This window comes from Plodia interpunctella, chromosome 8 (assembly GCF_027563975.2).
Source record: "Plodia interpunctella isolate USDA-ARS_2022_Savannah chromosome 8, ilPloInte3.2, whole genome shotgun sequence".
Classification (NCBI taxonomy): Eukaryota; Metazoa; Arthropoda; class Insecta; order Lepidoptera; family Pyralidae; genus Plodia; species Plodia interpunctella.
In genome coordinates, this window is record NC_071301.1 from 9,434,454 (window position 1) to 9,459,768 (window position 25,315).

Here is a 25,315-nt window from a genome sequence, read left to right on the forward strand (position 1 = left end):
AAGTAACATAAAAGTTCTTGTTCATCGATGTTTTAAGAAATAAGTTATTAGTAAGAAATAAGTTAGTAAACTATTAGGTACCTAAGTGATGGTAAATTGCGGTTTATGATTGATGACGTATAAAAAACTACTTACGAGGTCTAGATGTCGTTCAAACCAATTTTCGGTAGAGGTTTACATAGTAATGTGTACATCATGTTTTTTTTTTTTTGAGTTTTATCATTCTCTTAGTTTAGAAGTTACAGGGGGGGGGGGGACACATTTTACCACTTTGGAAGTGTCTCTCGCGGTATAAAACTCATCGGCATCGTGTGCTTCGATTTATTCAATACGCATACGGTATTGCGCTATTAGCATTGGTTATATTATTTTGATTTTAATTACTATTGAGTGATTTGGAAGTTTGTGAAATTGTGATCAAGAATAAATTTTAAATTTTATAGTTTTTAATATTTTAAGATAATAATATTTTAAAATTTTAAAGTTTAATAATCAGCTTCCCCCTGACCCTACTTAATATATCTACCCTCAAATAACTATGCAGATCACGAATTAATCTGTTTATTTTAAACTTGTCATATTATGTAGTATTTATGTACAGGTGTAAAATGTAATGTTATTAATATGTACCGAAGTGAAATATTTGTAAATATACCAGTTTAGATGAGTTTTCTCAAATAGACAAATAATATTTTGATGTTAATTTGTAATAATAATATGTTCAAATTGCAAAAATATATTATTGATATTGTTTGTTTTTTTTTTTGTCGAATCAGGGAGAATTAACTTTGGTTCTGGCAATTGTAAAATTATTTTGCCGCTTTTGATTTGACAGCATCAATGTCAGTAAAAAAAAAATAGACGGCCCTCGCTCGCGCGCCGATTAGCGTTTCCAGTACAGTTCGTCAGATATTATTTTGGTTTAATTTTGAATTTTATACTGATATAACTACTTAATTATGTCTAAAAATCTTGACAGAAGTTTGCAGTTACACTCAACACAGCATACGCCATTACGAAATAAAAGAACAAGACAGTTGATATCGAGAGAAGATACGTTTAATTTGTCCCCGATACTAAATGAGACTTCAATATTTAAAAATCTCAATGATACAAGCCTGAGACAAGTATTGGATGAGTCGTCGGTATTAGTAAACACCGGATATGCCGGCGATGGTTTGAACGAAGCGTTTTTTGAAGTAATGCAAACGAGTCACCCAAGTGATGTTCTGGATACGTTATTGAGGTTAAGTCAAGTGTGTTGTGACTCTTTGGAGTTAGTAGAGCCCTGGAACAGGTACAATGTGCATAACTACTGGCTGGCGGAGGAGGCCAACACATGGAAGTTGCTGCATTGTTTATATGCCGATTCCATTTCGTCTCATCCAGAATCTTTAGAAGATATGTTGAAAGAAACAACATTATCTCAGCAAGCACTTGTTGACGCCCTATTCCAATGTGATTCGGAAGTGCGTCTACTTCAGTTGTTAGTAGATTGGTTAGAAGCAACAGCTGCATACCAGGAAGCTGCAACTAACACCTCTGCTCCTGTTATTGGAAATAATGTACATTGGAGCAACACACTGCATGAGTTACTTATTGGAAACAGCTTGTTTAACAAAGACAAAAATAAGGCTATGATCACATGCATGGATCCAGATGCACCACGGCGCCAGAAAAAAACCGTTCATTCCGATGATCAAAAGGATGATAATGATTTATGTAAAAGAATATTTACTGAAGTCAGATGTGGTAAGTTTAAAGAAGCTGTGTCTGTGTGTCTTAGTGCTGGACAAGCCTGGCGCGGAGCTGTTCTTCAGGGCTGGATATTGCTACACTACTTGCCAAGAGAAGATCAAAATGAAGCTATAGAAATGTCAGGGAATCCTTCAAGGGACCTTTGGAAGTGGTGTGCTTTAGGCATTGCCAATAATACAGCTGAAAATGTGCATTACAGGGCTATAACTGGTATTCTGAGTGGACATCTAGAAAGTGCCATTCCGGCCTGTCAGGGAAGTTGGGAAGATTTGTTATGGGCACATTTAAGAGTGCAAATTGAGGCAAGAGTGGACAGATTTTTGCATGAACACCATTTAACAGTGGATGCAAATACTACTCCCACAGATATCTTGGAGCTGCTACAATCGGAATTATCGATTGAAGTGTTATCTATGCAGCAGATTTTTAGTGCTGTCAAATCTTTGATGGATGGCAAAAGAGAATCACATTATCAGACATGCCAACGTCATTTAATGCTGGGTCATGTTAGGGCCATAATGACTGATTCTTTACAGTGGATAGAAAGTGCTGAAGATAAATTCATAAGATTCTTGGCACATTTGATATTAGTACTTCGAATGATGGGAAAGGATCCTAATCATGATATTGGAGATACTGTTTTAGAGAAGTATGTGTCGCAACTTATTGATAAGTTGTTGGATGGCTCTGTAGAATGCCCAGAACTGATCGCTTATTATACATCAACTGTTCCGGTAGAAAGGCAGATAGTTCTTTTTGCAGAACTGATGGATCATATTCACAAGAGTGAATATCGAGAGGGAGTTGTAAAAGCTGGTGTGAGTGCTGGCATAGATGTTGCTGCATCTGCTAGAGTAGCCATAAAGAAGGCCATTACTGATATCCAACAAGACTACTGGAATTTGGACACAACCTTTACCCAAACAGCTGCAATTGAAAAAGACAAAACATTGACAGGTAAAGTTATATCATCACTTGAATGGATGGCTCTGATTGCTAACCAAAAACAAGAAGCTCTATGGCTTAGCAATGCAATGATTCGTACTTTTATATTCATAGGACACTCAGAGGCAGCTTTGTCTTGTGTTGCCAAGGTGAACCAGCTTTTTCCCAATTTCATTGACAATTTAGACAATAAATCGGCAGAATTGAGGGAACATCTTGCACTAAAATCATATTTGGAAGCACTGGAGGGTTTTGCCACGTGGTACAGGCATTTTATAAGTGGACAACCTAAAGATGTGGAGCCTTTACCATCAGATGCGTCATTTTCTGATAAAGTTCATCATGAGCAAAGATGTGCCCAGGTGGAACAACAGAAAGCTCACTGGAAGAATGCAGTATCGCATCAATCCAGACATACTAAAAATCTTCTCTACAATGTGCTTTTATTCCCTGGAGGATGGCTTCAAGATGAGAATGACAGCATTACATCTCAAAACTTTACTGAAGAAGAAAAACAAGAGAGATCTAAACAATTGGAAACATTGAGGCGTTTGTGCATTCCTGAAGTGGTATTACTCATACTGAAGATTTTGCAGAGTGGGGATGAGGTTGAGGACCACAAAGAAGCAGTTAAGTTAAGCAATTTGATTGCTGCAGAAAACAGATGCCTTTACAAAGTATTCACCAAGTCTAAACTGATAGAATTTCTGGAAAGGATCAAGGAATCTTCTTTGTTACTATTAGAGAAGGATAAGGATATTTTTGGTTATGAAATAACTGATGAATAAAGCTTTTTTTTTTAAATAAATATTTGTACCTATGTAATAACATTATCTTTTATTTTACATTCATATTTAGAAGTTTGACTTATCAAAAATAACAGTTTCTTGTTATACAACATGCCTAAGCTTCAACATAAAACTTGTATCAGGTACTTAATGCAAAGCTGTCATAATTTTTTATGTATTGGCATAAAACTGCCCCATTTTTACCATCTTAATGATACCAATATTTATCAAAGTTATGGCAGAATAACATAACAAACATGACAGTTGGAACTAAACTGTCATTGGTGTGAGATTGATCAATTCATTGCTACTTTCAGCCAGGTCTGTAATGGATACCCTTCCTCGCTGCTTGATGAACTTTGCGACATCCTCTAGCTCCTTTTGTGAAATGTAAATGAACTTTCCCCGATCGTCAATGACTCCAGTCAATTCTCCTGAAGCTTGCAAGTCTGTGATCCGGTCTATAGCTGCTTGGGTTTTCAGCTTGAAATGAGCTGCCAGATCTTCTAATAACACTACTTTTTGAGCCTGAAATATGAAATTATTTTTTTTCAATGTCTTGTTTTAGTTAGCTTTAACTAGAAATGCCTGCTTCTATGCTAGTTTGGGAGCTAAATAAAAACAAAATGTGCCACACACATTGTAAAAGTTAATGAAGGGATGTGCTGAAAACTGTAGATTGCTCTCATATGCGATGGACTAGCCATAATCCCATACACCAATAAGCCAGGTTTGAGGCCTTTGGTTTTCGCGACTTTGATATCCCGACTTATCGACTTTGATAACTCATGAACGATCAACACAGAAGTGGTGTTGTATAACAATTAGATAAATTATATGCTAACCTTGATATAATCAATGAAGTCCCGCAGTAGACTCTCCTTGTCCTGTTCTTCATTTTCCTCATAGCCCTCACTGTCGACAGTGAAAGCTGCCTTCAAAGCTTCATACTCTTCCTGTTCTCGCCTCTTACGTTCTTCCTCTGCTTTACGTTCGGTTTCTTCGCGAAGTCGTTCCTCTTCCTATAAACATGTAAATATTAAAGTTTACATAGGCATCTGCGTGCTACACATGCTTTTAAATTAACCTAAATTTGAGTTAAAATTTCATTCCACATATTACTAAACAAACATTAATTTAACAAAACTGGTATTAGACTACCTGATTTTTGAATCACAATTTAAAATGTAATTTCAAAAACGATCTAACCCTGGTATTCATAAAATTTAGTAGTATGCTTTTTTATAACTGGGTAAGTATATTATTGTAAGAATCTATGATGATACATAGTTATGGCATGCAAGTACTACTTTGATATAAAACAGTGCCACTGGAGGCATAGTACCCACCTCTTGTTTCTCCTCTAATTTCTTCCTTTCTACCTCAAGCTCCTCATCTTTCTTCTTTTTAATCTCTCTCATTTGTTCCTCTGCTTCTCTTGCCTTTTTCTTCTCCAACTTTGCTTCCAATTTTGCTCTTTTCTATAAATCATAATACAGTTTTGATTAATACAACAGTAATCTATGTGAATGATCAATCAAATTAAATACCAGTTTTAGTGGTAGTTACCTATAAAGAGTTCAAATGTTTGCAAACAGTGCACCACAGCATCTTTAGCCTTCCTCATGAATACAGATATATACAGAAAATATTTAATTTGGTCTGGTAGTATTTGAATGAAAGAAAGAAAGAAAATATTTGTATTCAACAAAATATTACATAAACTTACAACTAACTATGCAACTTAAATATACTCTTCAGCATTATTATAGTAGTATAAAATTATATGACAAGTATATATCACAAAATTTTAACAGAATAAATAATAATTTATTCTGTCAAAATTTTGTGATGAGATTTTGTGAAAAGCTTTCTGTTAAACCATAATATGAATACATAAAACCTGTACTTGTATGATTTTTTTGTCTAGGAATGTTTGGGAAGCAAAAAAGGGTTTCCATGCACACCAGATCTGGGCCCTGATGCAAAGGACCAAATCCAAAAAGTACCAATTGAAATAAACACTATTTATTTACCTTAGCCCCCATTTTGTCATCAAAGTCCACTTTTTGGGTGGTGTCAGGAATAATATCTTCCTCAGCTTCTTCAACTAAGTCTGGATCCTCTTCAACGAGAGCAGCTTGATGTCTGGCTGCTGTTGAAATTTTTATGTGCATTAATTTTCTTGTGTTGATTTTGTAACTAGTTGTTTTAGTGGAAAGCATCTTATTGGTCATCAATAATATAACTATTGAAACTTCTTACTCTGGTTTAGTGAAACAGGGAACTGAGCATATTAACTACAAGTCTGGTGAAGAGTTAACATGGCTAAGTTAAACTTACCATTGGCTCTCATCCGTGCTCTTTGATTCCTCACAGCTTGTACTCTGCCAGGACCTCCATCCCTTTGCGCTACAGCCCTTGGCCTTGCTCCAGCTGTTAATAAATAAAATTGTTATTGTCAACTGGCCTGTCATTTGTTTCGCACTTTTTAAAATTAAAACTACGCCTACCTTGTGGCTTCACTTGTGATCCTACTCTGAGAAATGCAACAGAAAGTAAAGCAATCACTATAGCACTAATAATAGCAGCAATGATGAAAGGATCCATGGTTTCCAGTTTCTATCACAGCATTCACAACTCAACGACAATTCTTGTTACAGTGCCTAGCCTAGCAGTACGCTGTGGCAATACGTTATTTTTATTAACTTAATTATGTATAAGCAGAAAAAGTATATTTCTTTTTCTATTTTTCATTCTAAGTTTTTGACGTCACCATCAAATAATAAACACGATGTACATAAACGTCAATGTCACATCAAAGTTATGTCAAATCAAAGAAGATAAATATTTGCGTAGGTATCTGGTACACCTACCTACAGCCGACTTTACCTAGTACCTACACATTTTGAAATCTGCCGGTTGCAAACACTCTACAACATGGATAAGTATTTCGTACCGGAGTACCTACTAATTCCATGCTCTACACACTTCACGTAATAATAAGAAATCCTTCAAAAGAATTTTAATCTTCCTTGTATATGTTTGGTTACAATACATAAAGTAACATTTAATATTATTGTTACTTAATACAAATATTTAATGAAATACAAAAAAAAATATATTTATTATAGGTATTTTCAATGTAATGTTCTAATATCTGGGGTATATACCTATTTAATAAATGTATATACTATATTATATGCAAAATATTTTATGCTTGCAATTTGTGACAGTAACTTGTCTGAACTTGTGATTGGCGTGATCGCCTTGCAAAATCAATTTGCAAATGGTGGGTCTATATTACTTGCAATAGTTGTTTGCTGCTTGCTTGCTTTATATTGCAAGTCAAATTTTATACAAATGTGTCTAGGTTTTTAATTCTTTTTTTAATGGCAATATAGTTTCTTTCATGTCATCACCTTACAACACTTTGTCAGATGACGTGTGTCATGTCAGTAGATGTTTTTTGCTTTTGGATTATCTAGCCGATAGAAATTGAAGAAAATGGAAGTTCTCAAGATATCATCAATATTAACATTGTTCCTCTTATTAGATGTAACATCAGCTCTTTACTTCCACATAGCAGAAGGCGAGAGAAAATGTTTTATCGAAGAAATCCCAGACGATACTACTGTCATAGGTAACCAACATTATCTCGTCATTCCTATTTGCAACAACATTATAGGATACTAAAGACAACATTATTAACTTGAGGCATTGTTTAAATAAGTTATTATAAATTTTCAGTCAATTACAAAGTGGAGCTATATGATCCAAGATCAGGAGGCTTCATGCCGTCAACGCCCGGTATCGGCATGCACGTCGAAGTCAGAGACCCCAATGACCACATAGTGTTGTCCCGTGTTTACTCATCAGAAGGCATGATCTCTTTCACGTCCAACATCCCTGGGGAACATGTGATTTGCATGTACTCAAATAGCACCTCATGGTTCAGTGGGTCACAGCTAAGGGTAAGATAATGACTGATTTAAAATATATTTCTTTGAGCCTTCTACAAAAAGTACTTTTGAGCCAGAGATTTGGCAGTAAGTAAAAACTAAGTCTTATAAACATTCAGCAATAAAATCATGTTTTGTGTGCAATGCAGTGAATTTGTTATGATTATTCACATGCTTTTGGTTGTTTTATAAATATGAAACCTGTTGTCTACTAACAACATGAGTGGAGCATTATAAACAATAAAAAAAAACGATTATTAGCAGTATTTTATCAATTTCTAAACAATTCAGTTACTAACTGATAGTTGATTTTAGAAATAAAATTACAAAACTTTTAAAAATAATGTACTGTACTCATGGCTATTGTAGTTGTTCACAAAACACTTGTCCAAACAATGGCTTGTGCACTTGAAAATAGATTTATGATAACCTACTTCCCAAGTATCAAAAAATATTTAGTGCAGTCTTTGGTTGAAGCAGTGTTGCTCTAGTGGTTAAACCACCTCTGAACCTGAAGGTTCCAGGTTGAAATTCTACTTGTGTTATATGAGTTGGTATAATATTATGTATGTGACTCATGTAAGCTAGCTTTCATTTACTACCATTTCTATTGATTTTTACTTTTTTAAATATTTTTTTTAGTTATAAATATTTTATGACATTTAATTTAACATACTTTTTTTATTTAACCTGCATTTTAGTAAATCCCCCTCTGTGTGAAATGGAAAAAACAAACTACTCCATTAGTATTGGTAATTTGTGTTTAACATTACACATACACCCACAAATGAGTGATTAAAATTTGCAAAGGGACAATAAATAATTCTTCAAGACCTGATTTTTCCAGTTAGATTGAAAATTTTTAATTCAAAACAAACTCTAGGGAAATAGAAGTACTCAACATTGTTATGTCTTTTCTATGTTTCTTTCTATTTAAACTGTTTGTTTCTCTTTGCAGGTTCACCTAGATATTCAAGTGGGTGAGCATGCAGTGGACTATGCCAATGTAGCTGAGAAAGACAAACTGAACGAACTGCAATTGAGAATCCGACAATTGTTGGACCAAGTCCATCAGATCACTAAGGAACAGAGCTATCAGAGGGTACTTTTATTTTTTTTCTATTAGCTTTTTTGATCAAAACTGCATGCCAGCATCACCATCACATTTTGTCAATTTCTTTTATTAGCAAAAAATAAAGAAAATTCCTAGAAAAATAAATCTAGGTTCTAGAGCATACTTAGACATAGAGTCCTATACCTGGAGTCTTTTCCATTATATGTAAAACATTGTTATAAGATTTATAGGTTTAATCAATAAATTGTCGTCTATTTTACAGCATCGGGAAGAGAGATTCAGACAGACATCAGAGAGTACAAACCAGCGAGTCGTTTGGTGGAGTTTACTCCAAACTTTAGTACTTCTCGTAATTGGCGTGTGGCAGATGAAACATCTCAAGAGTTTCTTTGAAGCCAAGAAATTAGTGTAACAAATTTATAGTGTACATAAATTAAGGTTTGAGTGTACATCACCTTTCATGTAAATTTCCCCTTCCTTGTACTTATATTTTTTTACCCCAGTCTTTATTTCTTTTAGTCATTCATATTTAATTTAATCAGTTGTGTCTTTCTTCATTGTGGTATGTGAAACGATCTGTATTTTTTCAATAAAAATAAATTATACTGAGAAAGCTTTTTTATTTTTAATATTTATAATTATTTATTACATATATGATTTAATTTTAAACATTACTAGTGGCCCGCCCTGGCTTTGCTCGGGTAAAATCATAGTAAATTAGCTTATGTCATTCCTGAAGGTTTCGTCTATATCTATGCCAAATTTCATCAAAATAGGCCCAGCAGTTTTTGGGTTTATTCATTACAAACAAAAATATATTTAAAAATATAGTATATACATTTTTATTCTCTTAAATATATACATAAACATTATTTGCCTATGAATTAAATTACATAGGTTAGGAATGTGTATTTACACTATTTTCTTATACTCAACATATGTTGTTTTTCTTAAGCACTGTATACTATATCCTATTAATGGGTGTAGGGTAGCGTTGAAATAAAAAAGACCAATGGCTAATTGATCTTAGGTTTAACTCTGAATACATCATCTAAATATTTCACAAAAACTGAAGGATCTGGTTTTGGAAATGGAGTCAATAAATTGAAGTCTACCATATCTAGAGTACTTTCAAACGTGTCACAGGTACAATAATAAAGGTGGCCGTCCACCTGCAATTGCTCTGCTAGCTCCAGTTGGTGATTGTCCATCAAATCTTCATTTACTACAACAAGCAAAGGTTTTCTAGCTTCAAGTGCTTCTAAACAGCTACCCGCCCCAGCGTGACTTATCACCAAATCCGAACGTATTATGTCCTCTTGCAAAGAATCTTTAAACCTATACACTTGCAATTTAACACCGTTCTCCACGTAATCACCAGGCTCAAAGTCACTATTGCCGATTTGAAACGTAATCGTTTTACAACCCAATTTCTTCACAGCTTCAATGCACGACGGTTTGAAAATTGTCTCCACAAGCAAGTCAAATCTTGTCGTGCCAACAGTAATAAAAATGTGTTGATAATTAATGGCCATTATTATAAAATTGTATGATCATAACATAAACAAAAATATAACCTCAAGTACTAATGTCATATTTTTGGCCAATTCAAATGTCAATATTTTTTTTGTTTATGTGTTAGGCGGAAACTTTAGCATATACAGCCATTATTATATTAACCATCACAAAAAATTATAGAAGTTATAAAATGTACATAATATATTAAAAACATAATTATTGGTATATACAATAGTTTATCTTAATTTATTGCATGACTTTCTTATTTACCGATAGGACACTTTTTTTTTGTTTACGCAGGGGGGAATGCATTTACGCACTGAGTGTGGGATTCCCGGGCCAAGTGCCTGGACTATCCACTAAACCCTCCTGCGGCGTTTTCGCACATGCCGTTATTGGGGGCGCCATGGGATCGCGAACATTCTACCATTTCGCCCTCCGGCGTTGCCTTTCGGCATCAACCAGGCTAGCCGCATGCCATCCAGTCTGGAAGCAGACCGGAGGCAGCGGCTCTCCTAATCATCGGTGATAATGGCCGTTGCCGGCCCCCAATGATGAGCAGGGATCCATTGCTGAACCCTGCTGTTCCCACCCCTATGCCAGGACATTTGCCAACGGCTAACAAGACCCCTAAACGGGGAGTTATTAACCGTCGCCCAGGATGCACCAGCCCAATAATTTGTCAGCAACCGCTATCACCGAATCAAAGATCAAGTAACAGAAGCAGACCTCCTACCGATAAGACCCTGCCTTTTCCCTCTCCATGACATATTGTAGGTATTGCTAAATTGCTACAAACAATAGTCAGTGGGTACGCCTTGTATTTCCGAGCCAGAATGGCCAGGCGTCCCTATTTTTTAGCTGATAAGATATGTCCCGCATGAGACAGGCTCTATTCTGTTCCACTTTTCGAAGGTTTCTTCAGGTAGTTTGCGGGATCAACAATAATAACTGTTTTCCCAAATGTTTATTCCTAAATTAATTTAAAATGAATAAATTTTCGGATGCAAATGAAATATAAAAATTACTTACATTAGAAGGAGATTAAATTTAGCTAATTACAATTATTTTTTATTTTATTGATAGGTTTTTTCAAAAGGTATTTATGCTTAAATGCGGGTTTCTTCATCCAAAGTGGGTATAACCCTGATGGGTGGTGGGTGGATGGATGGGATTTGGAACAATCCTGATACGTTCCAAAAACCTATTACATGATTTTTTAAACTAGGTACCTAATTCGATAAATTCCGACCTATCCTTGTGCTAATTTACCAAAAGTATTACAAGGCTAAATGGTGGCTCCTACTATACTTAACAGGATATTAAATATTAACAGGTTTTAACTAGGTAAGGTTAAGAACGTAGATCTTTGCAGATAGACTTGAGTAGAACTGTTATGAACATGTTACATAGGTACATCTATATTACATTCATACATCTGTAGAAAATAATACAAACATATTATAAAATAAAGTCCTGTGCCACGTTTCTCTGTGTGTTCGCTATAAACTCGAAAACGATTGCACGGATTTTTATGCGGTTTTCACCAATAGCTAGTGTGATTCCCGAGGAGGGTTTAGGTGTATAATTTATTATGTTTTGTACCGAGCGATGCCGGAACGGACCGTTAGTTGTAACATAAATAAACGCAGAGACTAGTGTGCAGGTTTCCTCACGATAGTTTCCTTCACCGGAAGCAAGTGGTTGTCTATGAAAACTACTATGCACGAGTCAGATTGGTATACAGACTCATGTGGCACGAGTAAGATTCGAACCTGGGACCTTTCGATCACAGGCCTTCGTGTTAACCACTAGACCACCACCACTTCAATTAGTGTTGAAATTAAACATGATACAAGTGTGGACACACATTATTGAGTCCCAAAATCCAAGGTGCCAATAAGGCCGCCATGGTGAATCAGTTATGTGTTATTGGATTGTTGTAATTAACGTGCATAATTGAACAGTTCTGACCTTTTGCGAGCAGTTGCTTATGAAACCTAAGGGTGTTTCAAATGTTTAAAAACAAAAATACCTAGTTGTTGTATTATTGGATATGGGAATCATAGAAAAGCGGTTTGGTAAATTTAGTTGGGAACTTTTTAAAAATTATTTTACAGAATAAATGGATAGGTCTGCGCTGCGACGACACCAGTAGAATATTATCTCAAATTAATAACACCTTTCGTCTCGAGGATTGTCGGCTTCGCAGGGTGTATGTCGGTTAGATCGTACCTATGCTCAAAATGTCATAGATGTTTTGATTTCGATCATAGCGGAGTTTGCTTAGGAATAAACAAAAAGATACTTGAACATTTCTAAAGTGGAAAATTAAATAGAGTAGAAAAAAATACGATCATCCCGTAGTTTCAACCCCATATTACCACGAAAAGCGAGACAACCCACACGTGGATTAGTTCCAAAACTAGCCGCATAAAATGTTAACGCAGACACCTGCAAGTGTTGACTAATGAATATCCTAATTATTTTTCGTTGTTGCCAGCCAGTTATATTTTTTTGGTGTGAATTATGATTGGAATACCGTGGAGCGAGGGCAGTGAGTGGGTGCTATTGAAAAAACTGCGGTCGCAATATGCAGTTATGGGTGATTTACGTTTCGTGTTTTTTGCTAAGTGTTTCTGGGGAGGAGTTTCCATCTTTGATAACTGCAAATGCTTCTATAGGTAAGAGTGGAATTTTGGGTGAAAATCTTAGCTCTAAAAATTTATGTTCCCTTTTTAGTTAGCGGAGTTAATACATAATATAATAAGCATAATAACAAAGTAACGATTCAATTTAAGTAGGACTGTAACATCACAGCGTAAGTAAGTAATCCTAAAGAGGTTTTTTAAGTTTTATTTTGTCGAAGGAGTATTCAGTTAAAGTTTTCAGGACTACCTAATCTTAATCTTCAACTTTTCGTCCCAGGTTTGATTTCCAACGGGAAAATATTTTTTCCACGGAACCAAAGGCAAATATCTGTGAAAATTATTCAGAGATATTTGTCTTTGGTTCCGTTGGTATAGGTTGTGGGCCGTTGAGTTCATTAGTAATTATTTTTCTAGCGGTAGTCCTAGATCGCCAGTACCTCGGAGAACAGTACCAGCCGATCCTGGACGACTTGAAGGACTACATCAAGGAACTCGCAAGGGTGGAACTGAAACACGGTGGTGTCGTGGTGCATTACTTCTCTTGGACTGCGATCAACCTTAAAAAAGGCGAGTCATCGTTTTAGGAGAATCATCCAGCTAATACGTGTCAGACTGGTTAAAGTCAGAAATTAGATCATTTAGTCAGAAATTAGTCGGAAATTATATCTTCACAAACGTCAATTTTTCACGTCAAATTTTAAATTGTATAAATGTCTGAAAAAGCTACAAACTACTGGCAAAATAATAATGAAATCCATAAAAAGTACGAAAACGTGCACAACGGGCTCCAACGATTAGCGGCAGAGGAGGAGCCGGGAGCACGCTCAGATGGGATCGAGAGGAAGCCATCTAACAACAAATAATTTCAGGTTTCCTAGCAGTGTTCAGCATTGCATCGTGCGAAGACACGTGGTCTCTTTTCTCCAGGACCGAAGAAGAAGAATTGCTCCTCTTTGCGTTGACTGAAGTGGATTGCCCGCGTCTACCACTGCAGTCTGCCATCACTGTCACTTATATGGACCAGGGACAGGAACTGCCGCAGATCCTGCTTGATTTGAGGACTACTAAGGCTTTTAAATGGAAATCTGCTGTCATTTTGCATGACGATACGCTTAGTAAGTAGAAAATTAATAGGTAATCAACAGTTCTCAGAGATTTGGAATAAGAAACAAGAAATTAGAATCTTTAATATAATATAATTAATATTATTATATAATTATATATTATTATATAATTAATATTATTATATAATTTATAGAATAATTTTAACAAATTAGGTATATAACTGTTCTAGGATGGTAATCATTGAGGCTGGTTTGCAAGTCGACTCGACTCTGGTGTCAGTAATGCTAGCAGAACTTTACTTATTGGATCGAGTGTTATACCTATGTAAACTTTAATTAACTGCTTATTACATGCTTTACACCTGGACGTCTTTATTATTTATTGCACCGATTGGGTTGTGTGGTTACCGCTCTAGAATAGGACCACTCCATATCATAGCAGCAATATTCCAAAAAGAGGTAACGTTAGGCTGGTGGCCAGTCGTAAAATCACAGCCGTTTTCCAAATATTCACAGTATTCTGTGCGCGTTGGCAGATCGATGGGACTCGCCGATGCTAGCCCGCGGGATAAGGCTGCATGCAGTTATTTCGTAAACTGTTTGCAGCTGCTCCAGCTGGCTGGCATTTAATTTAATTTTTATTTTATTATGTATTTTACGAACACTAGATTATAAGGATATTTTTGTTACTAACACATATCTATCTATGGTCTGAAATAAACGTTTATCATTATTATTAAATATAAAGGTTTACTTTCGGTTAGGTTTACTTTCACAGCTGGTAATGAAACCGGGAATATTTAAGGTAGAGAGAGAGAGAAAGCCAAAAGCGAAGCGAGAGAAATACACAAGGACTTGAGCAAATAGTTTTTTAAAATATAAAACTTGTATATGCTGTTTTATATTAAAAATAGTGTGTGATAATGTATAAGTACGTCAAACATGTGAGGGGAAAATAAGTGTCTTTAAAGAAGAAGAAGCTACATATATAAAATATCGTTTAATCGTTTATTCGGTGTTAAAAAGAAAACTAGTTGCTCTGGCATTCATTGTAGGGTTTTCTGTAGTATGAAAGTATGGTAGTAGGTACCTAAACATATTTCTGTTCTATTCTATGTCCCATAGACAGAATTACATAAATATTTCTTATATAGTAAATGTGTTAAATCCTTATGGATTTTATGGACTTATCTCGAGAAAAATGATTTTACAGATCGTGATATGGTATCGCGCGTGGTGCAGTCTTTAACGCTGCAAGTGGAAGATAACGCTGTGTCTTCCATCTCAGTGACGGTGTTCAAGATGAGACACGAGGTGAACGAGTATCTGCGAAGGAAGGAGATGTACAGGGTGCTGTCGAAACTGCCGGTCAAGTATATAGGTTCGTATTGAGTACAGTATCAGTTAAAAACACGTCTCGTATTGCATGTACATAATTCGTTACGATTTATTACGGACCTCTGACTGAAAAGGTAATTTTGCGTAGTTCTTTTCTTAGAAGAGCACATTTTGAGAAATGTCATTTCCGAAGTGCTCAATTTGCGTCAGACCCGATTGAAAAACGCCGTTTGCATTCTCGTGAAATATTCATACAACATTGTTGCAGAACATAGTTTATAAACGTGCGTGACTACATCAATTTACATCCTAACATATTATAAAACAAAGCCTACAAGCCTTTAAGATTTTCATGTGGTTTTCACCAATAAATAGTTTAATTTCTAAGGAAGGTTAAGGTGTATAATTTATTTTTGTTTTTAACCGAGCGAAGCTGGTGCTAGCGGGAATTCTACCCAGATATTAGCTCAACCAAGATTTCACGTTTACAGGAGAGAACTTCGTAGCAATAGTGACAACAGAAGTGATGACGACAATGATAGAGGTTGCCCGCGACCTCGGCATGACCCACACCATGGCGCAGTGGTTTTATGTCATATCTGACACCAATTCGCACAGCGGCAACTTTTCCAACCTCATCAATGCTTTGTACGAAGGAGAAAATCTTGCTTTTATGTACAACGTTACAGACAACAGTCCGGATTGTCAGGTAAAAAATTCACAATATATTTTTTTCCAAAAATGCCATTTTTGACAAGCTTTTATTGTTGTCAGAGAGATCTTATTGCATTCAATGTGTGACAAAAAGTCATGGCCGTGCAGTAAACCGCTGAGGAGTTTCCTAGTCGTTCCTGGGTGCTTATGGTAATGATGGTTATCATAATAATTCAATTAATTTAGCTTGGATGACAAATTGTCATCCAAGCTAAATGTGTGTATAAAACTTCAGCACAATCGATTGAAGATAATCTGCTTCAAAATTGTGTTACAAGATTCCGCCTGTGCATACATTGCAAGTTAAATAAAACCTTGTGATTAGATTATATACCTAAATCCAGAAAATCCAACGGTAAATGAATAGGTATAAACGTCGCAGTACTAGCACAACTGTCCCTCCTCCAGCACAGTAAAGTATCGTAATGATAAAGGCTACTACACTTCACTATTTATTGATCAAAAACATATGTTGACTGCCATTTCAACTCCAAAAGAAGAAAAAACCTCTGAGGTAAGGAATTACCTACTTATGATATGAAAACATTTTCCAGAATGGCATATTGTGCTACAGCCAAGAAATGCTCAACGCGTTCATATCAGCGCTGGACATGGCGGTGCAGGACGAGTTCGACGTGGCGGCCCAGGTCTCCGACGAGGAGTGGGAGGCCATCAGGCCCTCCAAGCTGCAGAGGAGGGAAATGCTCTTGAAACATATGCAGGTTCTAGATTGTGGTTGCTAACGTTGGTGGCCAATTGGTTTCCTTAAAATCTTCAGGGTTAATGAATATACAGTCTTAGCAGATTTCGATTGTTGCTCAAATGAGAGTAAAAGGACCGGAAATCAGCTTGTTTAATGAAATTTTGGTATAATTTACAAACTGTTTAGTTATTTTGCAATGAAGTTTGAAATTATTTCCAGCAACATATCTCGTCGAAAAGTCGTTGCGGCAACTGCAACACCTGGCGAGGTCTGGCAGCCGACACTTGGGGTGCCACCTACAGGCAGTTCACTGATGACCAAGGAAGTCAACCCTCAGCCCAGGAAGTGAAGGAGAATCATCAGAGTTACATAAATATGACCACATCTGTTATAGAACAAATTGAACTTTTACAGGTAATAATATATTGTATATAAATTAAGATTTTATGTAGTTTTGGTGTGGTCAGCTGCTGATAGTTTATGGTGAACCAAAGGTCACCAATGGTAGCACTGGAAACAAAGCTGAAAGATAGCAGGGACAAAAATATTACCATGCCTCTTGTTTAGTTTAAGTCCTAAGTAGTTTTGTTCTAGAAAACTAGTTAAACCTAATTTTATATAACCAAATTGTATAAACCTAACTATCCTTTCTTCGATCTACGATTAGGTAAGTGACAGCTGTTGTTCAATGTTTATAGGTGGGAAACTGGAGACCTATCGATGCCATGCGGTATACAGATGTTTTGTTTCCTCATGTCGAGCAAGGTTTCAGAGGAAAGGAGTTACCAATAATCACATTTCATGTAAGAGTTTGTTTTACCTGTATTTTGCAATATAAAAGTACTTCACACAAAACGTATCGATGTGGAGATAGAACCTGTTTATTATTTATATTCGTCAATTTTTCAGAATCCACCGTGGTCTATCCTCCAAGTCAACGAATCTGGCATGGTTTCAAGTTACGCTGGTCTGATGTTCGATATTGTTGAACAGCTTGCAAAAAACAAGAATTTTACGTAAGTAGTATACAAAGATCTTGGTCTCTGTAGAAATTTGATAATAGTTTAGACGACGCGGCGTGTGCGTATACTATTCCTTATATAACTTTCCCATTATGGCCAACGCAACCAAGAATATTGTTTTGCAATCTTGCAGTTCCAAAAGTATGACTGAGCAAACATTTTTTGTTTCAGAATCAAAATTTTGTTACCTGGAAATGTAAAACATGACTTCTCTAATGACTCCTCCTCAGACGTAAGTATATCAAAATGATTTTTTGTAAGTGTTAATCTGTGTTTTGCTTAAAGTTAATCTTCATCATCGTCATAATTTACTGAAACTCGAACTTGAAATTTCTAAATTCTGATAAAACTTGTAATTATGATCTAATTACTCAAACCATTATTTTCCTACTGTTTCTTTTGGATTTCCTCTTTATCCGCCATTTGAAAAGTTTAAATCGTAATATTTTTTCAGTCAATGCATAGCCGCAGTGCCATGCTGGCTGTGTCAGCTATCGCCAAAGGTCAAGCCGCATTGGCAGCTTCATCATTCACGGTTCTTCCTAATCCTATTCCTGGTTAGTGTTTTATTAATATTATTTATACATTGAATCGTATCTTAATTTTGTCTTTTGGTTTTGTTATGGGGTTGTTTAACGCGACTGATATAACTAAATATCTAGATTTTTGAGATGTTTAGAAAGTCTAGATTAAACATTTCTGAATGTTTTCTTATCGTTCGTTGTTACAATATGTCGACATTTGTTATATGCCTTTAGGCGAGTTGGGTAAAAGTTGACACGAATATTTAGATAAAGAGAAAGAATTTCAAAGTACCTATGTGAATCAACAACGTGGAAATCATCTACATAGGAAATAATATTTAATCCTGAAGCATTTTCTAGGTATAAACTACACGATGGCTGTGAGCACCCAGCCGTATGCATTCATAATCGCGAGACCTCGGGAACTCAGCAGGGCGTTGTTGTTTCTGCTTCCATTTACAACTGATGTGAGTATTATATACCTGAGTAAAACAGAATAATTAACACAAAACTCACAGAGCACCACAATGTTCTTTGATCCACAGACAAATATATATGTGAAAACGAATACAAATATTTGCTCGCTCTGGGATTCGTATCAAGGACTCAAATGGCGGACAGGCGTGGTTACCACAAACGTATGAAGCCAGAGAAAGCTGTAGACATGATGTGAAGGTTATCTTGAAGGTTCAAGGTTTAGGTCGGTTTCAAGGTTTCTGACTAAACGTGGTATCGTTAGATCCAGCTGCCATTGCTAAACATTACAAATCAAAACTAGCACGAAAATTTTGTTAACATTTTCTATATAATTATATTTGTATTCTTCTTTATTTCGCCTACTTCATTCCAGACTTGGCTCTGCCTAGGCTTAGCCGTGATCCTCATGGGTCCCATGTTGTTTGTGGTCCACCGTCTAAGCCCGTATTACGAGGCCATGGAGATCACGAGGCAAGGAGGTCTGTCCACCATACACAACTGCTTGTGGTATGTCTACGGGGCGCTCTTGCAGCAAGGTACTCTTTTCAATTAATTAACCATTTATATCTGTCGTGACTTTCACATTTATTTATTTAAAACTTTATTGCACAAAACTACAAAAATAAGTTATGCAAATGGTGGGCTTAACGCAATTTCTTTACAATGGTTCTTTACAATATACAAGAAAAAATGTAGCTTTTACATTTCTGGAGACTCTTTTATAAATTTTTACATGTAGTATAAAAATTATAATTTGAATAACATCAAACCTTAGCAAAGATTAATATTGTACTGTGTAATCGATGAATTAGTCCCCGTTTCTGTTTTATTCGTAGAATACACTGATACTTTCCTTGTTCTGCTAATACCTTTACTGCACAAAAGCAATCTGAAATTTAATAAAGTTAACCTCTTTAAGTACAGTCAACAGCACATCAACCTACCCAAATTCACTGTAAACTCGCCGGTATTACCGCACCACAGAGGATCATGCAGGGTAACTTGATGTGCTGTTGACTGTACCTAATCGACAAAAGACTCATTGGACTGGAAGAAAAGAGATTTTGAAGTACTTAATGAGTGAGTATACCACAATGAGTGTTGTGAGTTGTGTGTATATTATTCTTATCGTTTTAATTATTCAAGGTGGCATGTACCTCCCGCGGGCAGACAGCGGTCGCTTGGTGGTCGGCACGTGGTGGCTGGTGGTCTTGGTCGTGGTGACCACTTACTCCGGCAACCTGGTGGCCTTTCTCACATTTCCCAAGCAAGAGTCACCGGTCACCACTATCACTGAGCTATTGGAGAATAGTGCTACGTACACCTGGTCTATTAGAAAGGGCTCCTATCTGGAGACTGAGTTGAAGGTAAAGAACTAACAGAGGGAAGTATTCCTGAATAATTCCTGTGAATAAATGTTTTGACTTTGAGGAAGGGAAAATAGGCTTGGTGTGTTATTTGGAATTCTTCGTTTATTTGGAACAATAAGAGTTTTGTTTATTATAATAGACTTTATTGGTTGGGTGTAGAATTTCTTTAAAGCAGATAATAGCAACAGTTATAGTTTACATACATAATTAGTGCACACGTAAATTAAATATTTTGTCTGTTTTCAGAATTCCGACGAACCGAAATATGGCACTCTGTTGAAGGGAGCTGAGTTGATAACTGATGTGAAGACTGTCGATGGTTCTTCTGTTATGGGTAATATTCTTAGTACAAATAGAAAGACGGGCAGACATAATTAGCGCTTAAAGATTGATTTTACTAGAATGTCTTCTTCTAGGGGTGCCTCTCCATTAGTTTCTTCTCTCTATTAATTTTTGCCTTTAGCTCTGCGGAGTAGCTCAGCCCCGCGTTCGCTATCCCGGTAAATTCTCAAATATCTTAAATGTCATTTCAAATCCGCAGCCAAGATTTTTTCCTTCTTTCTAGCGACTATGCCCATTACGATTAGTTGCTGATGCCCGAGTACATGATCCAGAAACGAGACTTTCCGCCGTTTCTCAGTGATAGACGTGAGCGCACGTTTTCGGCCAATAAGTTGAAGAACTTTGGCATTAGTTAATTTTTCGGTCCAGTTTATAGATAGAATGCGGTTATACGAGTAAGTCAACTACCTCAAAAGCTTCAATGCGTCTTCGATTTACATTAACGGTCCAAGGCGTATCATACACGTAAAGAGATATAAATATTACGATTGCTTAGAATATTTTTCATCGAATAAGAATTTCATTATCATTATGATAATTCTGTATTTATTAAGTACAATGTTTTGACGTAAGTAGGTATCTATTTTGTAGATTTTCAAGTTTCGATTGAAATATAAAATTCTCGTCCGAGAATCTGTCCCACTTACGTCAATTCCCAGACGAACAGGTTTTGTGAACGCTCACTATATAGTAAACACATTTTGTATGAATAATTGCTAAAAGCAAATTAATTTTACGGAAACATTGGGAAGTAGGTAATAACGTAAGGTTCTGAGGCATAATGTTAGTGATTTATGAATGTAATCAAACCTGGATGGAGGCTGATGTAAAAATAATATGGGGCCGTAATTATGAGGATTCAATCTGGTTGAGCGAAATAATGTTTAGTTTAAAAAGACTGCCAAAAAGTAGAATAATGTTTTCGGTACTCTTTTTTAATCCCGTCTCAAATAATAATAGGATTGTTATGTGTAATATTGATTAGAATCTATTTTAAAGTCCAATTTGTTATCTTCTACGGCAAATAAGTGTCCTCAAACTATCGAACACCTAGCATCTACTGGACTAATTGCAATGAAACTTGGTATATGGGTGGAATATCTTTGAAAAATGCAACTTTTTTATTCCGAAATTCCCACGTTCAAAGTTGACAATATTTTGAGTGTTTATTATTGTTGTTTGTCTTTAGGGGGCGGGGTCTACTGGCACAAGCATTTCTTTGCTTAAAAGTAGACACCAACAACGTCTCTATGTAAACAAATTGTACTTACTGAATAAATAATTTTTGATTTTGGGGACGCCAGTACAAGTACCAGACGGGTGATAATGTTCAGTCGATCATACTGAGACGATTTCACTAAATTATTATTGAGTTAAAACTCGTCTAGTCATAGCCATAGTACGTTTGTCAGAGTAACACCACCTCCGTGCGCAGGGTCGCATGTTTTGGAGCGTGTGCGCGAACAGCGGCACGTGGTCATCGACAGAAAACTCCGCCTGAGCTTCCTCATGAGGGCCGACTACCTCGCTACGGACACTTGCGATTTCGCTTTGAGTATGCATTATTATGTGTTGATGTACACACCTCTATAAAACTTGTTATTTACAGGGTACATTTTTATTCACTGCTGCATGCACACTACTGCTTGCAAAGTGTCATAATATGCTCAGTATGTCATATAAAACAAGTTCAAAAAGAAATTGACAGTGTAAGAAGAACGTGAAATTTCGATATTCCATACTACCTGAGTTCGATCAGCTGATTAGCCAAATTGTATGGGAGATCTAAAACATTTTTGTCTGTTTTAATTTTATTTAGATACTCGCACATCTACACACATATTTGTGCAGTGTAAAAAATTACCCTATATCATAGATTATATAAATCTTCCAGTAGGTACCGATGTATATAAATAATGCTGTGTAGCTATATCGATTTCAAAAGATATAATCAAAACATTGTCCAAAGGCAACCTTTGTTACAAGTACAAGTTATCGTAATATTTCCAGGTGGTGATGAATTTCTAGATGAGCAAGTTGCCATGATAATGCCCGCCGCCAGTCCTTATTTGAGTGTCATCAATAAAGAGTAAGACCTTTTCATAAAAAAAAAACATTTACACCTTGGCGAAGTCATTTTTTATCTATTTATATCCCTTCCTTCATAGTCGTATTCCTCATGGCTGAGGGTCGTGGCATTATGTGGAATGAAACACACACAACAACTTTCTTGGCATTATTAATGGAGTGGTTTGCCATTGCCTTCTCCATTTCATACATACAGTGTGCAGGTTTCCTCACGATGCTTTCCTTCACCGGAAGCAAGTGGTGGACGATGAAAACTACTTTATATGAGTCAGATTTGTATACAAACTCATGTGGCACGAGTAGGATTCGAACCTGGGACCTTTCGATCCACAGGCGGGCGTCTTAACCATTACACCACCACCGCTTCTTTATATCCCAGTGTGGCAAAATCCTCTCTTTACTACTTCCATGTATTCTTGTACTTGACTTCGATATATCCCGTCCATGTCTTGTCAGATATCCATATTATGATATTTCATAGTCTTAGGAAAGCTAAGACTGAAATATCATAATATTGGATATTTTTTCTGTACACTTAGGTTGGAAACCAGGTGGACAATATGGGTATGCGGTAGACCAGTCCCGCCCAGATGTTATAATAATGAATATTGGAGTCTTATACAAACAAACCGTCGTCTAATTCACTCATCACATCTTTAGGTACCTGGCGACCCTGTCAGGATAATTTATACAAATTAAACTTGCATGTAATGCGATATTCAAATTTCTTTTCAGGATAAACCGCATGCAGAAAGCAGGTCTGATTACCAAGTGGCTGTCAGCGTACCTGCCCAAGCGGGACCGGTGCTGGAAGACGTCTTCCATCACGCAGGAGGTTAACAACCACACCGTCAACCTCAGGGACATGCAGGGATCCTTCTTTGTGCTCTTCCTGGGTAATTTTTGTGATGCTTCTTTGATCAACTGCTGCCTTTTGAGTACCTATTAATATTTGTCCTAGCTGACAAATTGTTTTTGTAACATAGACCCAGTTCCACCACTTTCTGATATAGTATCTGATAGGCTATGTCACGAATGTATTAGTTAGACATATGGTACAGGTGGAGTTAAAATTGTGTTTCACGAGTGTGGGATAGGGTTAACTGACAAATTACTTCAAGCAGGCTTGTCTAGTACTTAGTTTATCTGTTAGATTCATATAACAGTTTATTAGACAGTAGTAAGAGGTTGTTAAAATATTGTCTGTTTTGTTCCAAGTCGCTCATGCCTGACTCATTCAATAACACTTCTATAAGACTGCCGAAATAAACAAATCCACACTATACCTACTAATCTTATAAATGCGAAAGTTTATCTCTCTGTTCCGCTTTCACAGTGAAATTCAGGCGCAGGAAAAAGCTAGTTACATATTAATAGGATGTCTATAAAATAACTTAATTTTAGCTTTCAAAAGGTTTTATGTGTCTGATTGTTTCAGGTTTCTTCTCGGCTACAACAGTACTTCTGATAGAATTCTTTTACAACCGACGCAAGAGGAAAAATGAAAATGTTGTAATAAAGCCTTATGTAGAATAAATTATATTTTTATACCATCGAATTTATTGTTTTTATCTAATTTAATCCAATAGTATTATAATGCCGGTCCCTATAAATTAGGTAAGGACATCGCTGTAGTCTGTAGTTGAGTAAATTTGACATGAAATCTTCACTGCTGTTCGACGGATTAAGTAACCATGTTTATCTATAGCTTAGCTATAGAATAAGCTATTCAATTTCGATAGCTGAAACTGTCATGATATTGATTTTAAAATTGTTGTCTGGATTAAGATGATGCGATTTAAAAATCCAATAAAATTCCTCAAACTGGTTTTTTTAAACGCATGCATCTTTAGGCTAGCAACGACGCTGTCTCATTAAACTGAACTTATTTTATCGAGGACAAAATACATTGATGATATTGAATACCTTGCTTCGAAAGGAGGACAAATCAGCAGCTTTTGCGGCATTGCTTTGTATGCTTATGTATGCTATCATATTTCTTTTAACTATGATGCTAACGATATTGTTATTAACGTCTGCGTAGGTAGATGACAGTTGTCACGTGCTCATTTTGTATTCAAATTACTCGGAGCTCCACCGATCAGCTATACTACTAGCTACATTACTATATATATTACTAGCTGCGCCCCGGAGCTTTGATCTTGTGGGAATTTCGGGATAAATAGAACCCTTTGTGTTATTCCAGGTTATATTTTACCCGAGTACCAAATTTCATAATAATCCCTTCTCGTAGTTTTGCGTGAAAGAGTATACAAACATACATATATCATCACAAACTTTCGCATTATTAGTAGGATTTCTATATACTAGACACTTAGCGGACCCTGGGATCTAGGAAAAAACGTTGAGAGAGAAACTATTTTGTATTGTTCTTTTATCATTTTGCTCTGTGTTTCTTCTGACAAAGAAACAAAACATTATCGAATGAAAGTCAATATTTTTCTTGAATTCAATCCTTTGAACAGCTTTTAGAAAGACCGTTTAAAGAACAAGTTCGTGGTTTCCTAAATAGGATTGTCGAAAACTTTAGTTGGTCGGGCTTGTATAAATATTTCGATTGCGCAATTTGTGAAAGAATAGTTTTAGAACCAGTTTGACGCAGAAACCCCAAGTTGACGGAAAAATCCGCAGGAATAGTTTAGTACTTGATTGAATCGAATAAATAAATAGAAATACTTATGGAGCCAAGGTTACAAATGAAAACGCTTACAGCTTCTAATGATTTTTGAGATCGCCTTTACGAATCACTACTTCACTTTGGTAGACAATTTTTTTAATGCCCAGTTAGTTTTACCAGTGTTGTGATACTTACAAAAATGTAGGAGTAACATTCGAGCATTAAAAAGCTGTTATTTAACCATTTACATGTTTGGGTACAAACTCTGATTTCCTACACAACCAAGACACCAACAGAATCGAAGATTTCACATAAACTGGACGAGTGGACACTAATAA

The 25,315-nt window shown here is 36.1% G+C and overlaps 5 protein-coding genes across 5 annotated transcripts; 3 read left to right on the forward strand and 2 right to left on the reverse strand.

The window, feature by feature from the left end:
* Positions 1-835: 835 nt before the first annotated feature.
* Nup107 (Nucleoporin 107kD) lies at positions 836-3,531 on the forward strand. Its single transcript, XM_053748975.1, has one exon. The coding sequence runs from the start codon at positions 960-962 to the stop codon at positions 3,489-3,491; it is 2,532 nt and encodes an 843-aa protein (XP_053604950.1). The 5' UTR covers positions 836-959; the 3' UTR covers positions 3,492-3,531.
* Ddrgk1 (DDRGK domain containing 1) lies at positions 3,522-6,281 on the reverse strand. The gene is made up of 6 exons (XM_053748997.2): positions 6,005-6,281; positions 5,835-5,927; positions 5,528-5,646; positions 4,841-4,972; positions 4,337-4,513; positions 3,522-4,019 (listed from the first exon to the last, which is right to left on the reverse strand). The coding sequence occupies exons 1-6, from the start codon at positions 6,099-6,101 to the stop codon at positions 3,762-3,764; spliced, it is 876 nt and encodes a 291-aa protein (XP_053604972.1). The 5' UTR covers positions 6,102-6,281; the 3' UTR covers positions 3,522-3,761.
* Positions 6,282-6,915: 634 nt separating this feature from the next.
* On the forward strand, positions 6,916-9,141 carry eca (eclair). The gene is made up of 4 exons (XM_053748998.2): positions 6,916-7,134; positions 7,242-7,465; positions 8,412-8,555; positions 8,791-9,141. Exons 1-4 carry the CDS (start codon positions 6,999-7,001, stop codon positions 8,938-8,940), a joined length of 654 nt encoding a protein of 217 aa, XP_053604973.1. The 5' UTR covers positions 6,916-6,998; the 3' UTR covers positions 8,941-9,141.
* Alg13 (Alg13 UDP-N-acetylglucosaminyltransferase subunit) lies at positions 9,135-10,123 on the reverse strand. The gene has a single exon (XM_053748999.1). It carries the CDS (start codon positions 10,061-10,063, stop codon positions 9,545-9,547), a length of 519 nt encoding a protein of 172 aa, XP_053604974.1. The 5' UTR covers positions 10,064-10,123; the 3' UTR covers positions 9,135-9,544.
* Positions 10,124-12,533: 2,410 nt separating this feature from the next.
* On the forward strand, positions 12,534-23,895 carry Ir93a (Ionotropic receptor 93a). The gene is made up of 19 exons (XM_053748974.1): positions 12,534-12,730; positions 13,112-13,264; positions 13,567-13,812; positions 14,975-15,142; positions 15,591-15,808; positions 16,368-16,535; positions 16,736-16,930; positions 17,215-17,319; positions 17,426-17,532; positions 17,710-17,770; positions 17,993-18,095; positions 18,423-18,529; positions 18,913-19,075; positions 19,686-19,906; positions 20,156-20,243; positions 21,687-21,806; positions 22,262-22,340; positions 23,075-23,235; positions 23,778-23,895. Exons 1-19 carry the CDS (start codon positions 12,640-12,642, stop codon positions 23,873-23,875), a joined length of 2,652 nt encoding a protein of 883 aa, XP_053604949.1. The 5' UTR covers positions 12,534-12,639; the 3' UTR covers positions 23,876-23,895.
* Positions 23,896-25,315: the final 1,420 nt, after the last annotated feature.

Bases quoted from the DNA above. Each gene is read 5' to 3' on its own strand.
- Nup107 (XM_053748975.1), top strand. From the start codon at position 960: ATGTCTAAAAATCTTGACAGAAGTTTGCAGTTACACTCAACACAGCAT.
- Ddrgk1 (XM_053748997.2), bottom strand. From the start codon at position 6,101: ATGGATCCTTTCATCATTGCTGCTATTATTAGTGCTATAGTGATTGCT. The intron at 5,928-6,004 runs GTAGGCGTAGTT...ATTTATTAACAG, and splicing joins ATCACAAGTGAAGCCACAAG to CTGGAGCAAGGCCAAGGGCT. The intron at 4,973-5,527 runs GTAAATAAATAG...TATGATTTATAG, and splicing joins ATGACAAAATGGGGGCTAAG to AAAAGAGCAAAATTGGAAGC.
- eca (XM_053748998.2), top strand. From the start codon at position 6,999: ATGGAAGTTCTCAAGATATCATCAATATTAACATTGTTCCTCTTATTA. The intron at 7,135-7,241 runs GTAACCAACATT...ATAAATTTTCAG, and splicing joins AGACGATACTACTGTCATAG to TCAATTACAAAGTGGAGCTA. The intron at 8,556-8,790 runs GTACTTTTATTT...TCTATTTTACAG, and splicing joins AGGAACAGAGCTATCAGAGG to CATCGGGAAGAGAGATTCAG.
- Alg13 (XM_053748999.1), bottom strand. From the start codon at position 10,063: ATGGCCATTAATTATCAACACATTTTTATTACTGTTGGCACGACAAGA.
- Ir93a (XM_053748974.1), top strand. From the start codon at position 12,640: ATGCAGTTATGGGTGATTTACGTTTCGTGTTTTTTGCTAAGTGTTTCT. The intron at 13,813-14,974 runs GTAAGTAGAAAA...ATGATTTTACAG, and splicing joins TTTGCATGACGATACGCTTA to ATCGTGATATGGTATCGCGC. The intron at 18,096-18,422 runs GTTAGTGTTTTA...AGCATTTTCTAG, and splicing joins TCTTCCTAATCCTATTCCTG to GTATAAACTACACGATGGCT.